The sequence below is a fragment of the Danio aesculapii genome, chromosome 16, assembly GCF_903798145.1.
Source record: "Danio aesculapii chromosome 16, fDanAes4.1, whole genome shotgun sequence".
NCBI lineage: Eukaryota > Metazoa > Chordata > Actinopteri > Cypriniformes > Danionidae > Danio > Danio aesculapii.
In genome coordinates, this window is record NC_079450.1 from 2552508 (window position 1) to 2567794 (window position 15287).

The 15287-nt window shown below is 38.0% G+C and overlaps 2 protein-coding genes across 2 annotated transcripts; both read right to left on the reverse strand.

Annotated features, from left to right (window-relative positions):
* Positions 1–2253: 2253 nt before the first annotated feature.
* LOC130243030 (serine/threonine-protein kinase pim-2-like) lies at positions 2254–9318 on the reverse strand. The gene is made up of 7 exons (XM_056475054.1): positions 9267–9318; positions 8450–8596; positions 7693–7787; positions 7491–7541; positions 4995–5376; positions 4121–4285; positions 2254–2351 (listed from the first exon to the last, which is right to left on the reverse strand). Exons 1-7 carry the CDS (start codon positions 9316–9318, stop codon positions 2254–2256), a joined length of 990 nt encoding a protein of 329 aa, XP_056331029.1.
* Positions 9319–10328: 1010 nt separating this feature from the next.
* On the reverse strand, positions 10329–13115 carry LOC130243032 (uncharacterized). The gene is made up of 5 exons (XM_056475068.1): positions 12974–13115; positions 12441–12593; positions 11238–11381; positions 10946–11098; positions 10329–10516 (listed from the first exon to the last, which is right to left on the reverse strand). Exons 1-5 carry the CDS (start codon positions 13113–13115, stop codon positions 10329–10331), a joined length of 780 nt encoding a protein of 259 aa, XP_056331043.1.
* Positions 13116–15287: the final 2172 nt, after the last annotated feature.

The following is a 15287-nucleotide window of genomic DNA, read 5'->3' on the forward strand; positions in this document are numbered from 1 at the left end:
TCTGCACTTCCTCCTGCGAGTGTCGCAGTCAGAGCTGCATGCAAATGAGGGCCGGCTAAAGCGCCCCCATTGGTCCATTAGCTCTAGATTGACAGCTCCTCCTCCAGCCAATCAGGCGAGGAGGGAAGCTGACGTCACTCTAATGGCGGCTGATGCGCACAGGCGAGGACAGAGAAGTGTATAATAATTAATTTCTCTTAAATAACAATCTGTGCAGTGAACACACAACAGTGATGGAGAAGAGGACAGGCAGAAACTAAAGGAACCAGACATAAAGCAAAACAATGAATAGCTAAACCTAAAAACAAAAGCCTAACCCTAACCTAACCAAACCCTAACCTGACCCTAAAAAACACCCAAACCCTAACCTTTAAAAAAATAAAGGCCTAACCCAACCCTTACCCTATCCCTAACAAACACCCTAACCCTATCCTAATTCTAACCCTAACAAACACCCTAACCCTATCCTAATTCTAACCCTAACAAACACCCTAACCCTATCCTAATTCTAACCCTAACTAACACCCTAACCCTATCCTAATTCTAACCCTAACAAACACCCTAACCCTATCCTAATTCTAACCCTAACAAACACCCTAACCCTATCCTAATTCTAACCCTAACAAACACCCTAACCCTATCCTAATTCTAACCCTAACAAACACCCTAACCCTATCCTAATTCTAACCCTAACTAACACCCTAACCCTATCCTAATTCTAACCCTAACAAACACCCTAACCCTATCCTAATTCTAACCCTAACAAACACCCTAACCCTATCCTAATTCTAACCCTAACAAACACCTAACCCTATCCTAATTCTATCCCTAACAAACACCCTAACCCTATCCTAATTCTAACCCTAACAAACACCCTAACCCTATCCTAATTCTATTCCTAACAAACACCCGAATCCTAAAACAAAATGTTTACAAGGAACTGGGAAAGCAGAAAAAGAAAGAAAGAGGTGAGATTTGGCCTCATTACTGAAAGATGATTATTCCTCTATGTTCTGTATGTCTAACCCTAAACCCTAACCTTGACTGATTATAATTCATTAACGAACATGTTTAACTATCAAACCTGTAACTATCACTAACTTCCTCCAATATTTACAGATGTTTCATCAATGAGGACCAATGATTTTCTCCAAACAAGCACAGGATCTCCACAACATTATCAATAAGATTATTAATATCAATCAAATCTATTAAAGTCATACTCTAAAATACATTTGTGTCCATAAACACTGTCTAAATCCCCCAGTCTTTACTAAAATGCTGTTATTTAGCAAACCCTGCTGTTCAAAATGTTTCCATTAAACTACTTGAACTACTTGTTTATGTTAAAGCTCATCTGCAGAAATCCAGCGCTCGCTTGTAGAACAAGTGAAAAGAAGAAGAAAGCAGAAAGGTGTGAGCAGCAGCACTACAAATAATCCTCATCAGATCTGAGAAATCCACACCTGGGGTCAAATATGTCTGTGGCAGGAGGCTCTTATTTCTAGCTTATTGGCCCATATAATCCTGCCCCGTCAGCGCTCTCTACACCATCCTATCCTATCTCTGTTAAAGAGAAAAAGCCTTAAAACCGGCCCACGACGCCCCTGTTATAATGCGCTGATCTCACTTAAACCTGCCTAAAGTCCCGCTAGAGCTACGACGACTGTCTAAACTAGGCTTTCTGTCTTTCTAAAAGTATTGACGCACTACAGTAATAATATGCTGACTTTATCTTTTACTATTAATCCTACAGCTATAGAAATAAAGCACACCAGTATGCAAATAAATCCCCCTTTCCAGCAGTTTCATTGATTAATCTGTGACTATTTCCCTTAATATTACTCTACAGTCAGTGCTAACCCAGTTGATATAAAAACACGACGTCCTGTCTAAACGTGAATGAACCTGCTTTCCTTTAGTTATTTAATGTTAATTAATGCTGTCCTGCCGCAGACAGATTCTACCTCAGCTGAGGATTAGCGGCTAACACTCAATCTCCGGCGTCGCCTGTGCGCATCGGCCGCCATTAGAGTGACATCAGCTTCCCTACTCGCCTGATTGGCTGGAGGAGGAGCAGTCGGTCTAGAGTTGGTGGACCAATAGGGATGCTTCAACCGGCCCTCATTTACATGCAGCTCTGACTGCAACACTCACAGGAGGAAGTGCAGAATCTGAGAAGCAGAAGTGGAAAACAGCACAACAATTTGACAAATGGAAGTATGAAAACCTGTTTCCTGCTGCTGATGGGCTCTACTTCATGCTGAACCACTTGTGCTCTAAAATCTCCTCTAAAACAGGTCCTGTTCGAGGGTAGAAACCGATTAACCACCATAACAGGTCCCGGCATTCTGCAGAAATATTAAAGAGAGAACATGTTAGTCATGGATGCTCTGATGACGATACAACACAGAGATTTATTCAATGGTCTGGTGAAATTCTTGATTCTGATTGGCTGGAAGTTGTCCAATAAAATCATTAAATACACAGTTTCAGTCAGTTATAATCACAGTTCCAGATGAATGCGCCACGCTCAAACATTAGCAGTAACCAACTCGGTGACCATTGCTGAAGCTTTCTTTGGACATGTGCTTCATCTGGAGCCAATAGGGATCAACCAACTCACAAATATGCTCAGAATCAGACGAGATGAGGTAGCTAACACATGTTACTATGAGCTATAATATCAAACACACGACCGAGTCGTAACTGACAGAGAATCAGTCAAATATTGTGCTGCAATACTACCTTAACTTGGAAAATGACCATGAAATAAGTGGGATTATCAATGGATTACTGAGTGCTTTTGCCTCTGCATTTAAAATCCTTTAGCATGCGACAATCTACTGACTATACACTACTTGTATGACAATTGCTTTTTAATTGTGCATATATTTGTTTTTAAAAGAATATTATTTATGAATTTTATGGAAAATTACAGTAAAAAAGAATGGCAGGGTTGTATACTAAACTAGCAGTATTCCACTGTATTTCATAGACAGTCATAGCTGTTTGAGTTCTGAATGAGTGAAATAGGCTCAACACACTTGTTTACTGTGGTACAAACCACTTTCTATACTTAAGTACATTTTTCCATGTATTAAATGAATAAAACGCCACTTTTCTCATTCAATATGGCCTAAATATAAACATATAAAAATATTAAAGGCTAATTTACATATTTTACAACCATAATATAAGTCGAAATAAGAAATAATGTTTAATACGATACAACATATGATGTTTTACTCTGATGTCACTCAATATTAAAATGAGTGCATTCATGAGTGGTTCTGTGCATGAAGGTATGCTATAGTTAATGCCACATGCACTGTAATGTGTTTTATATTCAGAGTTAATTTTGAAATAACATAGTGAAATGTTTGTTAAGAGTTACATGTTCGCTGGAGGAAACAGCTGTGATGATGAGAGGAGGGCTGGGGAAACTGTAGATAGATGGGAAACCCGATTGCTCCTCTATGACATTGGGGAAGTGTTGGGGTAACGCATTTCAAGTAACGCGAGTTACGTAATAATATTACTTTTCTAAATAACGAGTAAAGAAATAAATTACTTTAAAAAAATAAGTAATAATATTTGAGTTACTTTTTTAGTTTAGTTAACAAGCTTTTAATAAAATGAATTGCTGAATTAAAGTTAAAGTATTCACAATGAATCGTGCAGTCGATGAGAGAATGTGTTTATTATTTTAAAGTCATCGAAGAAAAGGAAAAGGGGATTATAGTTTAAATGGACAGTGACTTTACTTAAGACAAATAGTACAAAATTAGCAAACACATTGCTTTAAACCTTCAGTAATCTGTATATACAGCATGTAGAGCTCTGGGGCCAGGAAGTTCTCAGATAACATCTGTAACTCAAAAGTAACGTAACCCATTTCTTACCTTTAAAAAGTAACTAAGTAACGCAAATAGGAGTACCTCAATATTGTAATGCATTACTTTAAATGCCATTTTCATATCAATTTAAAGGGGACTGAGGCGATAATATACTAGTGGACCATTCATGAGCTAATCCCAAAACCTTTAGGGGGGCTGAGCGAAAATAAGTGGCCTAGTGGCAGCCATGAACTGCACCATGTGTAGTGTTGTTTTCTCACCTGCTGACAAACTGGGGTGAAATCGTGGACGTCCATATTTGGAGAAACAGGGATATCCACTGACCATAAAGGACAGCAGTCGTCTAACATCTGTGACATATGATCCAACAGCAAAAAGAATTTCTCTGTAGGGTTCCCGCTCCTGTTGACGGTATCTCGTTACTCCTGCAAACGAGAGATTTTCATGTCAGTAATTCATAATATCTTCTCCCTCCTGACATCACCATACATAAACAGGAGGTTACAGATGAAGGGTCAGTTCACCCAAACATGTAATTCTGTTATTAATTACTCAGCCTCATGTCATCCTAAACCCCAGAGACCTTCATTCAGCTTCTGAACACAAATGAAGATATTTTAGAAGAAACACGAGAGCTCTCTGACCATATATGCCTTCAGTGGTTCAACTGAAAATCACGACTTTATTGAACAGTTTCTTGTCCTCAGTGTCAGTATACTGAGCACACTCAGGAGAGCTCTGTGCAGTGGCGTACACCGAGATAATACAACAGCAGTGCAACTGAGAGCAACATGCGTGAAGACCTCAGAGCTCTCCTGAACATGCGCAATATACTGACACTGAGGATGAGAATCTGTTCAATAAAGTCGTTATTTTAGCTTTATGTGGAAATAAAAGTGTTCTCAGAGTCTGATAATGCTCTGATTGAACCACTGAAGGCATATGGTCTGTTCTGAGGATGCTTTGGGGTCCTTTTATAGACCCTTGCTCTCTAGAGCTCTCAGTATTCATCTTAAATATCTTCATTTGTGTTCAGGGGTCTCAGGGGTCCGGGACGACATGAGAGTTATTCATTAATAAAACTGTCTTCATTTAACTATTCCTTTAATAAGCAGCACTAAAAAGGCAACTCACCAAGAGTGGGGTCTCTCCTGTAGCCTCTTCTAACACAATAACTGTGGCCAAAATCAATCAGCTTGAGCTGCAGGGTCTTTGGATTGACCAGGATGTTTTCGCTATGTATGGACTCATGTTCTATGCCATGCTCAAGGCAGCGCTGTGTTGCAATAATGAGCTGCATGATCAGCAGCCGCGCAACACTCTCACTCAGGCGGCCATGGTTCTTCTTCATGAATTTGGCCAAGGTTATGTACGACGATGCGTACTCAATGACTAGGTAGTTATTCCTTCCCTCCATGGCGTACTCATAGAGCTCTATGATGTGCGGGCAGAGCGGAGGTCTCTTGAGGATCATCATATTACGTGCTTCAGGGATCACATTCGTTTTAAATCCAACCTAGAGAAAAATAAAGTCAGGAAAAGGTTAGATATGAGTGTCTCATGTATAAATGACATTATAATGTGTCACTAGCAGTGTTTCCATCCAAAGATGCTAATTACATTTATGCACAGAACTGGAATATCATATAAAGATTTGTGAATAAAGCAGCGTTTCCATCAATGAGTCTAAGAGAACAAAATCATCACTGCCTTATAAACTGGCAGCAAATATCAGTCAGAAAAATGAGTTTCGCTCTAGAAGATCAAGACGAAACGAAATGAACGCGGTGAATGTGGTGGCTTTTGGAGATGAGAGACAGATGACAGATGCTCAAGACAATTCTGGAGGGAATAATAATAGAAGAATAATAATACTGAAGCGCTGTGATGACAGACTGACGGAGGGCTGAGGCCTTTTACAATCATCAGAACAACATTTCAGATCTGATTTTTGAGGCAGGATCAAAATCTGTGACGTAGCGCAAAACTGCAAGTGAAGGGATGACGCGTCAGTTTCTCATTTTTATTCATAGCGGAGTTTTCTTATTCTATGAGAAGAGCCTGCTTCTTAATTATTCATGACTGCGCATACTTTCCGAAGGCAAGACAGACCTACCAGTGCCAAGCTGTAAGACCCTAGAGAGCCAGAGAGCCGTCCACAGAGCCACGGCACACAGTATTTAGCCGATCATGAAAGGTCGTATGTGTTTATTCCAATGATCCACGGGGTTTGTTGCATGTTTTTCCCCGTGATCCTGTCATGCCCGATACAGCAAAGCTGTGTGTGCAGCAAGCATTTTTGTCAGGAGAGCTGTACAAGAATTGGAGAATGGCGGACTTTATCTTTTATCAGTTGTGTTCAATCACATTTAGACACATCGCTGTGCTGCTGTGTTCGCCTAAATCCTCCAGATTACCAGCAGCTAATGGTTAAAATAGGCAGGGCAGTCTGCATTCAGACCCGGGGATTGAGGAAGAAGTCCTCATTTAGAGTGTTTATATGAACGTGATTATCTTTATAATGATATAAATTGTGGTTGTCTGTGTATGAAGTTACGAATAACAAATGTAGCAGGGCATTAAATTACTGTTTGTTTCTTTGCATTTTATCTTTGTAAACTATAAAATCATGCATCTCCTCACAGTTTGTGTCTCATTTTGTGAGCCGACTGACAACAGTTGTTCGCTCACCTCTTTTTCCCCTGCTCTGATGGCTAGGCCCACTCCTGCCTCTGCTTGCAGAGCACCACGCCCATTATGATGCATTTTAATTCTGAGGTAGACTTGAACTGAGAGTGGGGGGTTTCATGGCTCTTTAATGTGCATGCTGGAATTTATTTGGTAAAAATGCTTCTAACCTAGTTCATACATATTATTTCCTCTGGAATAAAAAGTTTATTCTAGTAAACTACATGCATGAGAACATGTATGTGCATCTTGGCATTTTCATAAAGCTTTGTTCATGTGATAATCCGAAATCCGCATGAAAACAGGTGGATGGAAACAGAGCTATTTTCACATATTAACTCAAATTCAACACTACATGTGACCCTGGACAACAAAACCAGTCTCTTGTCATGTTATTTTTGGGAAAAGTCAAATATTTAACTTTAATTACGTAAAGATTTAGTTTCAGTATATAATTTGTGCATTTCTTATTGATGTGATATTATTATCATATGTAGTTTACATGGAAATATTCAGAATTTAGTTGAAGTTCGTAACTTTAAAGCAGATTTTCCCATTATTCAGATTTTCTTCATGTTCCAGATTGTCAAACAGTCGTATCTCCATCAAATATTGTTCTAACAAACCAAACATTATTGAAAAGTTTCTTTATTGATCTTTCAGCTGATCCACAAATCTCAGTTTCCAGACATTATGACTGGTTTTGTGCTCCACAGTTCATCTGCAGGAACAGATAACCCCAGTTTTAGACATTTCCAGAAACTCTTTAATATTCTCAGTAAAAACATGATTTCTGCAAATGACTAAACACGTCCAGTCTCAGTCATTTCCATAAAGCCTGTTGTTTGCATTTGTACCCTTTAATGCACAACATAAAAACATGACTAAACATGGAGTTCATCTGTTCTCTTCGTATATTTTCAGTAGAGTTTGCATACTTACCACGTTGCACAACACTGGGTAACGCTTCTTATTCACAACTTTTATAGCAACCTGCAAAGAAAACAAAGTCAAAATTTATTTAAGTCAGAGAGATGTCTGATCTGAACTGCATAAACTGTGTTTCTGACAACATGCATATCACACACACACACACACACACACACACACACAAAAACCACTGTACATTTGAAGTGAACGTTACCTTCTGGCCATCAGATTTCCGTGTAGCCACATAGACAATGCCACCGTTTCCCTGTCCCAGCTTCTTTCCAAGCACATATTTGTCAAGTATAGATCCTGGAGAAAAGTAAATCACATTTATGACAATCCTGAGATATTTCTGTAAAACTCTGAAAAATAATCCAAAACCGACTGCAGATTAGACAGAAAACATTATGACAGGAGACAGACCTGAGCTGCTGCTTTCAGCTGAGCTGCTGTTTTCAGCTGGGCTGCTGTTTTCAGCTGAGCTGCTGTTTTCAGCTGAGCTGCTGTTTTCAGCTGAGCTGCTGTTTTCAGCTGGGCTGCTGTTTTCAGCTGAGCTGCTGTTTTCAGCTGAGCTGCTGTTTTCAGCTGGGCTGCTGTTTTCAGCTGAGCTGCTGTTTTCAGCTGGGCTGCTGTTTTCAGCTGGGCTGCTGTTTTCAGCTGAGCTGCTGTTTTCAGCTGAGCTGCTGTTTTCTGCAGCATTTTTCCCGTCGCTGCTGCCGCCATGTTGGATCGGTGTTGTTTTCGTTCGTTTGGCAGCCACTGTGTCCTCATTTCTGCAGTCCTGATCTAGACATCCAACCTTTCTCTTCTGTCCTCTTGAAGCTGATGTGGATTTCAGTGAATAATGAATTATTAATGAGCAGTTATTTTATTAATTGGCGTTATTTTACTCTGGGATTTAACTATCGGCTCAAATGGCAGCAATGCTACTACTTTTCCAGTATTTTTCAAGTCATAAAGAGTGGACTGACCTGAGCTGGACGTCTCTGTGTCGGTGTCTTCTCTTGTGTTCTTCATCTCTGAAACTTTGATGCGTTTCCGCAGAGCATATGGTTTGCCCCCATCAGAAACACTCTGAAAAGCATCATCCTCTGCTTTCCGCTTCTCTCCTCTTCCTCCTAATGTGGATTACAACACAATAAACAATAACCTCTTAAATGAAAACCATCATGTTTTTTATTGCCATTACTTCATTCCAGATTTCTGTTGAATATCTGAAATCTGAGGGTTCAAAAATCTAAATATTGAGAAAAACACATGTAAGAGGATAAAAGATCATTGAAACAATAAAAAGTAAACTAAATAATTGATTGAATTAGCGGATCAGAGCATGCACATTCATAGTTTTCAGTCACGTGACTGAAATAACTCAAACTATTTTCACAAAAATAACTCAAAACAAATGTACAGATAATATGACCGCTTTAAAAATGAAAATAAAACCAACATCACAAAAGAGTTGATCAAATCATGAATCAGGATTTTCCTTAAAATATTGTGATATTATCCTATATTTCTATAGACCATTTAGATGTGGTCATGTCATTAGCCCCAGAACATTTCCTGCTTATTATCAAACTATTGCATAACTGTAACAAAAGGCAATTCAATCATAACTTAATGCTAAAACAGCTATCGTAACATTAATTATCAATATGTTGCTCTTTTTGGATTCTCAGAAGCTACAGAAATTAAAAATGTAAAACAGGAAGTACGTTAGGACCATTGTTTTTGTTTACGTCCCTCAAAACGGTCTATATAGCGCCCCTACAGCTTTATAATGCACACTGACCTGAGCTGATGTTTTCTGCTGCAGTTTTCCCACTGCTGCTGCCGCCATGTTGGATCTGTGCTGTTTTCACTCGTTTGGCAGCCACTGTGTCCTGACTGCTGCTGTCCTGATCTAGACATCCAGCCTTTCTCTTCTGTCCTCTTGGAGCTGATGTGGATTTCAGTCAATAATAATTATTAATGAGCAGTTTTTTCATTAATTGGCATTGATTGTATTTGGAGACGTTTTGTCATAAAAACTAAATAGAAATACTTAGCACAATACTGCATAGTTCACAGTTTTAAAGGCACATTTTGTGAGACTTTTCTTATTGAAATCTCCAAAAACCACTAGAAGAGTGATTATAAACTCACTCCCATTCAGAAATTCTCTCACGGTGCATTATGGGATAGCGTAGCATCCACTGGATGAGCACTTGAGAATCTTAGTAGGTCATCCGGGTACTTTTCGCATGCTGTTTTTCAAATACTGTGAAGTCAGACATACTACTCGGCTCACATACTGTTTTTAATGTTATATTTAGTATTAAGGATTTTGGACACAGCCAGTGTGTGTGTTCATGCTAATGACGTCACACATCCTCCATTTTCTGCTCTGTTTGTCTAGCGAGGGTTTAATATGTTTGTGTTTTATTTGACTGCACAGAGCAGCATTATAACAGAAGCCCAAAATGTATTTAGCCTGATAAAACAGCACACGTGATCACGAGCTGAAGAACCAGACGCGGTGGACTGTGGCGTAATAAAAGCTCTGCTGCTTTGTGTCGGTGTGCACTGTGCCTTTAATCTGCCAAATTTAAGGTCATAAAAGTGCAGAAAAGTGTGACTGAAAACTGACCTGAGCGGCTGTTCTCATCGCTGGACGTCTCTGCAGCTTTGATGCGTTTCCGCAGAGCATATGGTTTGCCTCTGTCAGAAACACTCTGAAAATCATCATCCGCTTTCCGCTTCACTCCTCTTCCTCCTAATGTGGATTATAGTAAATAATTAATCATTAATAATCAGTTATTTCATTAATTGGCATTTATTTACTCTGGGATTTAACATCTGGCAACAGTGCTAATAGTTTTCCAGCATTTTCCAGTCATAAAGAGTGGACTGACCTGAGCTGGACGTCTCTGTGTCGGCGTCTGCTCTTGTGTTCTCCAGCTCTGAAACTTTGATGCGTTTCTGGTGGGCAGATGGTTTGCCTCCACCAGAAACACTCTGAAAAGCATCATCTGCTTTCCGCTTCACTCCTCTTCCTCCTAATGTGAGTTACAACACAACAAACAATAGACACTTAAATTAATCAATCATGTTTGTTTAATTGTCATTATTTCATTCCAGATTTCTGTCTCAAATAATATGAAGATTGAGAAAATCACCTTTAAAGGGGCCAAATTAAGTTCAAATCAACAATTGAGTTCTGACATGTTTACAGTAGAAAGTGTTGAACTTCATGGAACTTGATCATAATATAATATTTGAATGATTTTAGGCATAATAGATAAATCAATCATTTTGATCCAGACAATGTATTTTTGTCTATTGGCCAAAATATCCCCATGCTCACTGGATTTACCAGCTAACTGAGTAAAACACTTTGCACCCTGCTTCATGTTTCAGAATTTTAAGTGGAAATAAAGTTATGGTGATGAAGCTGTAGAAGTGTTGATCTGTGGCAGGAGACACACCTGAGCTGGTTTTCTCCTCATAGCTGGTCATCTCTGTGTCTCTTGTGTTCTCCAGCTCTGAAACTTTGATGCGTTTCCGCAGAGCATATGGTTTGCCTCTGTCAGAAACACTCTGAAAATCATCATCCGCTTTCCGCTTCACTCCTCTTCCTCCTAATGTGGATTATAGTAAATAATGAATTATTAATAATCAGTTATTTCATTAATTGGCTTTATTTTACTCTGGGATTTAACATCTGGCAACAGTGCTAATAGTTTTCCAGCATTTTCCAGTCATAAAGAGTGGACTGACCTGAGCTGGACGTCTCTGTGTCGGCGTCTTCTCTTGTGTTCTCCAGCTCTGAAACTTTGATGCGTTTCTGGTGGGCAGATGGTTTGCCTCCACCAGAAACACTCTGAAAAGCATCATCCGCTTTCCGCTTCATTCCTCTTCCTCCTAATGTGGATTACAACACAACAAACAATAGACACTTAAATTAATCAAACATGTAAAACACTTTGCACCCTGCTTCAGGGTTCATACATGCACATTTTTACTACAAAAATTCCAGGACTTTTCCAGGACTTTCAAGTCAATTTTCATGACCTAACGTTTCATGTAATGTCTACATACAGTATATGTGGTAAATAATAAGAAACGTTTACATTTATTACAGCATATTATAAAACACGCAATAGTTTCAATTTATTTTTATATCTATGTAAAATAGATGATGCTTACACAGCACTGATAATGTGAGAGCGTGTTTCTGGCAAAGAAAAGAAATAAAAACAAATAACCTTCATTCCAATATACAAACATATGTCAAACTAATTTTAGATAATCTTAATAGTCTGTTAATCTAGTAATAGTAGGTGAAACTACTTCTATTGTAAAGCCGCGATCACACTGCACTTATCGCTCCATAGACTTCACTTCATAGGCATGTGAATGCGGCAGACCAGAAACGCAAGCGCGTGTTTCGCATTTCACTGCATACGAAAGTTCAAGTTCTTACCTGTGAATTTACATCAGGTGATTGCGTAAGACCAATAGAAGATAATTTAAAATAAGAAATGTAAAATATGGAGCAATCGTTCACTTTTATTTATGTCTAATCATATTGTTTAAAGCAGCCCCTTTTTGCAGCGCTGAACAACAGAATTTTACAAGCACAAGCTCTAGTGTGACTGCAGCCTAGGTCGCTTTGGACAAAAATGTCTGCTAAACGACTAAATATAAATGTAATTTCCATGACTTTTCCAAAACCTTGTGGGTTTTTCAGTTTTTCCAAAACTTTTCCAGGCCTGGAAAATGCCATGACAAAACTCCATGACTTTTCCAAAACCTTGTGGGTTTTTTGTGGGCCTGGAAAATGCCGTGACAAAATTCCATGACTTTTCCAGGTTTTCCATGACCATATGAACCCTGCTGCTTCATGTTTCAGAATTTTAAGTGGTAATAAATGTATGGTGATGAAGCTGTAGAAGTGTTGATCTGTGGCAGGAGACACACCTGAGCTGGTTTTCTCTTGATAGCTGGTCATCTCTGTGTCTCTTGTGTTCTCCAGCTCTGAAACTTTGATGCGTTTCCGCAGAGCATATGGTTTGCCTCTGTCAGAAACACACTGAAAAGCAACCTCCGCTTTCCGCTTCACTCCTCTTCCTCCTAATGTGAGTTACAACACAACAAACAATAGACTCTTAATCTAATCAATCATGTTTGTTTAATTGTCATTATTTCATTCCAGATTTCTGTCTCAAATAATATGAAGATTGAGAAAATCACCTTTAAAGGGGCCAAATTAAGTTCAAATCAACAATTGAGTTCTGACATGTTTACAGTAGAAAGTGTTGAACTTCATGGAACTTGATCATAATATAATATTTTACTGATTTTGGGCATAATAGATAAATCAATAATATAATGTATAATACAGTAATATAATGTATTTTTGCCTATTGGCAAAAAAAAAATCTGAATTTTAATTGGTAATAAATGTATGGTGCTGAAGCTGTAGAAGTGTTGATCTGTGGCAGGAGACACACCTGAGCTGGTTTTCTCCTCGTAGCTGGTCATCTCTGTGTCTCTTGTGTTCTCCAGCTCTGAAACTTTGATGCGTTTCCGCTGAGCAGATAGTTTGCTTCCGTCAGAAGCGCTATGAAATGTATCCTCCGCTTTCCGCTTCATTCCTCTTCCTCCTAATGTGGATTACAACACAACAAACAATAAACTCTTAATCTAAATCAAGATTTTTAATGTCATTAATTCATATCAGAATTCAATTGAAAATCTGAGAGTTCAAAATCCAAACATTGGGAAAATCACCTTTTAAATTGTCAAATTAAGTTCTTAGCAATGCATATTATAAATATCAAACACTGAGTTTTTATAAATTTACAGTAGCAAGCCAGTTTATAATCTTAATGAACCATGAACATAATATTCTCATGTTTTTGTGTCAAATTTCATGCCTGTAGCTGGGGACGGGGTGGGGATGTCCTATACATGAGCTCATTTGTCTTATTTTGACTGCTACACCATCATAAATTGTAAAAAAATAACCCATTAAAAATGCTTCAAGACCAAGCCGAATCTTCTGTTGACCGTCACATCAGTGTGACTTCAGATAATCAGAGCAAACTATTATTTTTCATGAGTCCAACATCCAGCTGTGCTAAACACATTTACAAGTAACTTTTATTCTGAATCTTGGACCTTATTCTTGAATCAAAACATGACCAATAAAAAGGTGTGAAGCACCAAAAGTGGCCCATATTCAAATTCATTCGAATACTAATTTGGGTTTTGTTCTTATCCATGAATCTTCAACTAAATGTACAAGAAAGGCTAGAAAAATCATGAAGCTCTTATTGTTATTATGTTTAATAACAATATTATTGTTATTATGATTTCCTTTTTTATTATTGAAATGGCTGAATTCTGACTGAGGAAAGTTGAAGATGCTGGCCAGTTTGTTATTTGCCTAATAAATGATAATAGGCCACAGTTTTTAATTTAAACTTTAACAGATTCATATTTTTAATGACATATGATGTAATAACTTTAAAAAATAAGTATTTATTTATATTGCTTTAATCTAAATCTTTAGGAAATATTTTGGTACATCGAAAAGTGTGGTTATAATGACCATCCGACAAGCTAATCCAGCTTAAAATGTCACTTAAACGCAGTGTTTAAGCCTCATAATTAAATAATGAGGCAAATAACTGCAAAAAAGCTCCACATTTTGAGAAAAAAGAACCAGCCCTTTCACCAGGCTGGCTATGGGCCTGTATTTGTCATGTAGTTTGGCTGTTGCCAACATAAGACCTGGGTCCTGAGTCACAGTTTTGCATAATTGAATCCATCATTTATTATTAGTACAGCTGTCCGTGTATTAAAATGAACATTTTCATCATTATACATTATAAATCAGACCCATAGCCAGGGGGCGTTCGGGTGGTCCACACCCACCCACCACTGATAAAAGTCCAGAATTGTCCCAAACATGAGCTCATTTGTCCTATTTTATTTTTGCTATGCCATCATATAATGTGAAAATAACCCATCAAAAAAGACTTCCAATGAATTCAAACAATTATTTTATATGAGTTCAACATCCAGATGTGCAAGAAAACAAGTGTTTGCAATGTATCTGATATACTGAAAATATGGATTCATTACTGTATATAAAATCAACAAAGGCATACAGTAACTGTAAAAAACAAAGCTTGTGCATCATAGAGAATAATATTTAGACAATTTTAGAGTTGATTTGATGCTTTTATCTCAAATGATGTCAGGGTTTAATTTATTTAATTGTTTACAGTGTATCTGATATACTGAAAATATGGATTCATTACTGTATATAAAATCAACAAAGGCATAACTGTAAAAAAACAAAGCTTGTGCATCATAAAGAGTAATATTTAGAAATTTTTTAGAGTTGATTTGAATATTTTATCTCAAATGATGTGAAGTTAAATGCATATAAGTGTTTACAGGATATTCAACCAAAAGAAAACATGGATTCATTACTAACTTTACCGCGGTGACTTGCCCTCAAGTACGACTTAGTGGGTTATCTGGATTTTACTCTGGTGTTTTTGTATTAAATAGACTAATAATATATAAAACAGGCAAATACGAAACACGCGTGTTCTTACTATCTGGACTTACCCATCAAGGTCCACAAACTGTTCGTTTCTGCTAGAGACTCGGAAGGTCTTGTAAACATCGTTTAAAATCGCTCAACTGTTTTCCTCGATGCGTTAATCGATCAACTTTCACAAACAACCTTCAATTACCGTTCCTGCAGATTACTGAAGCTGAGTTTACGCGTGTCTGCAGACCCTGTAG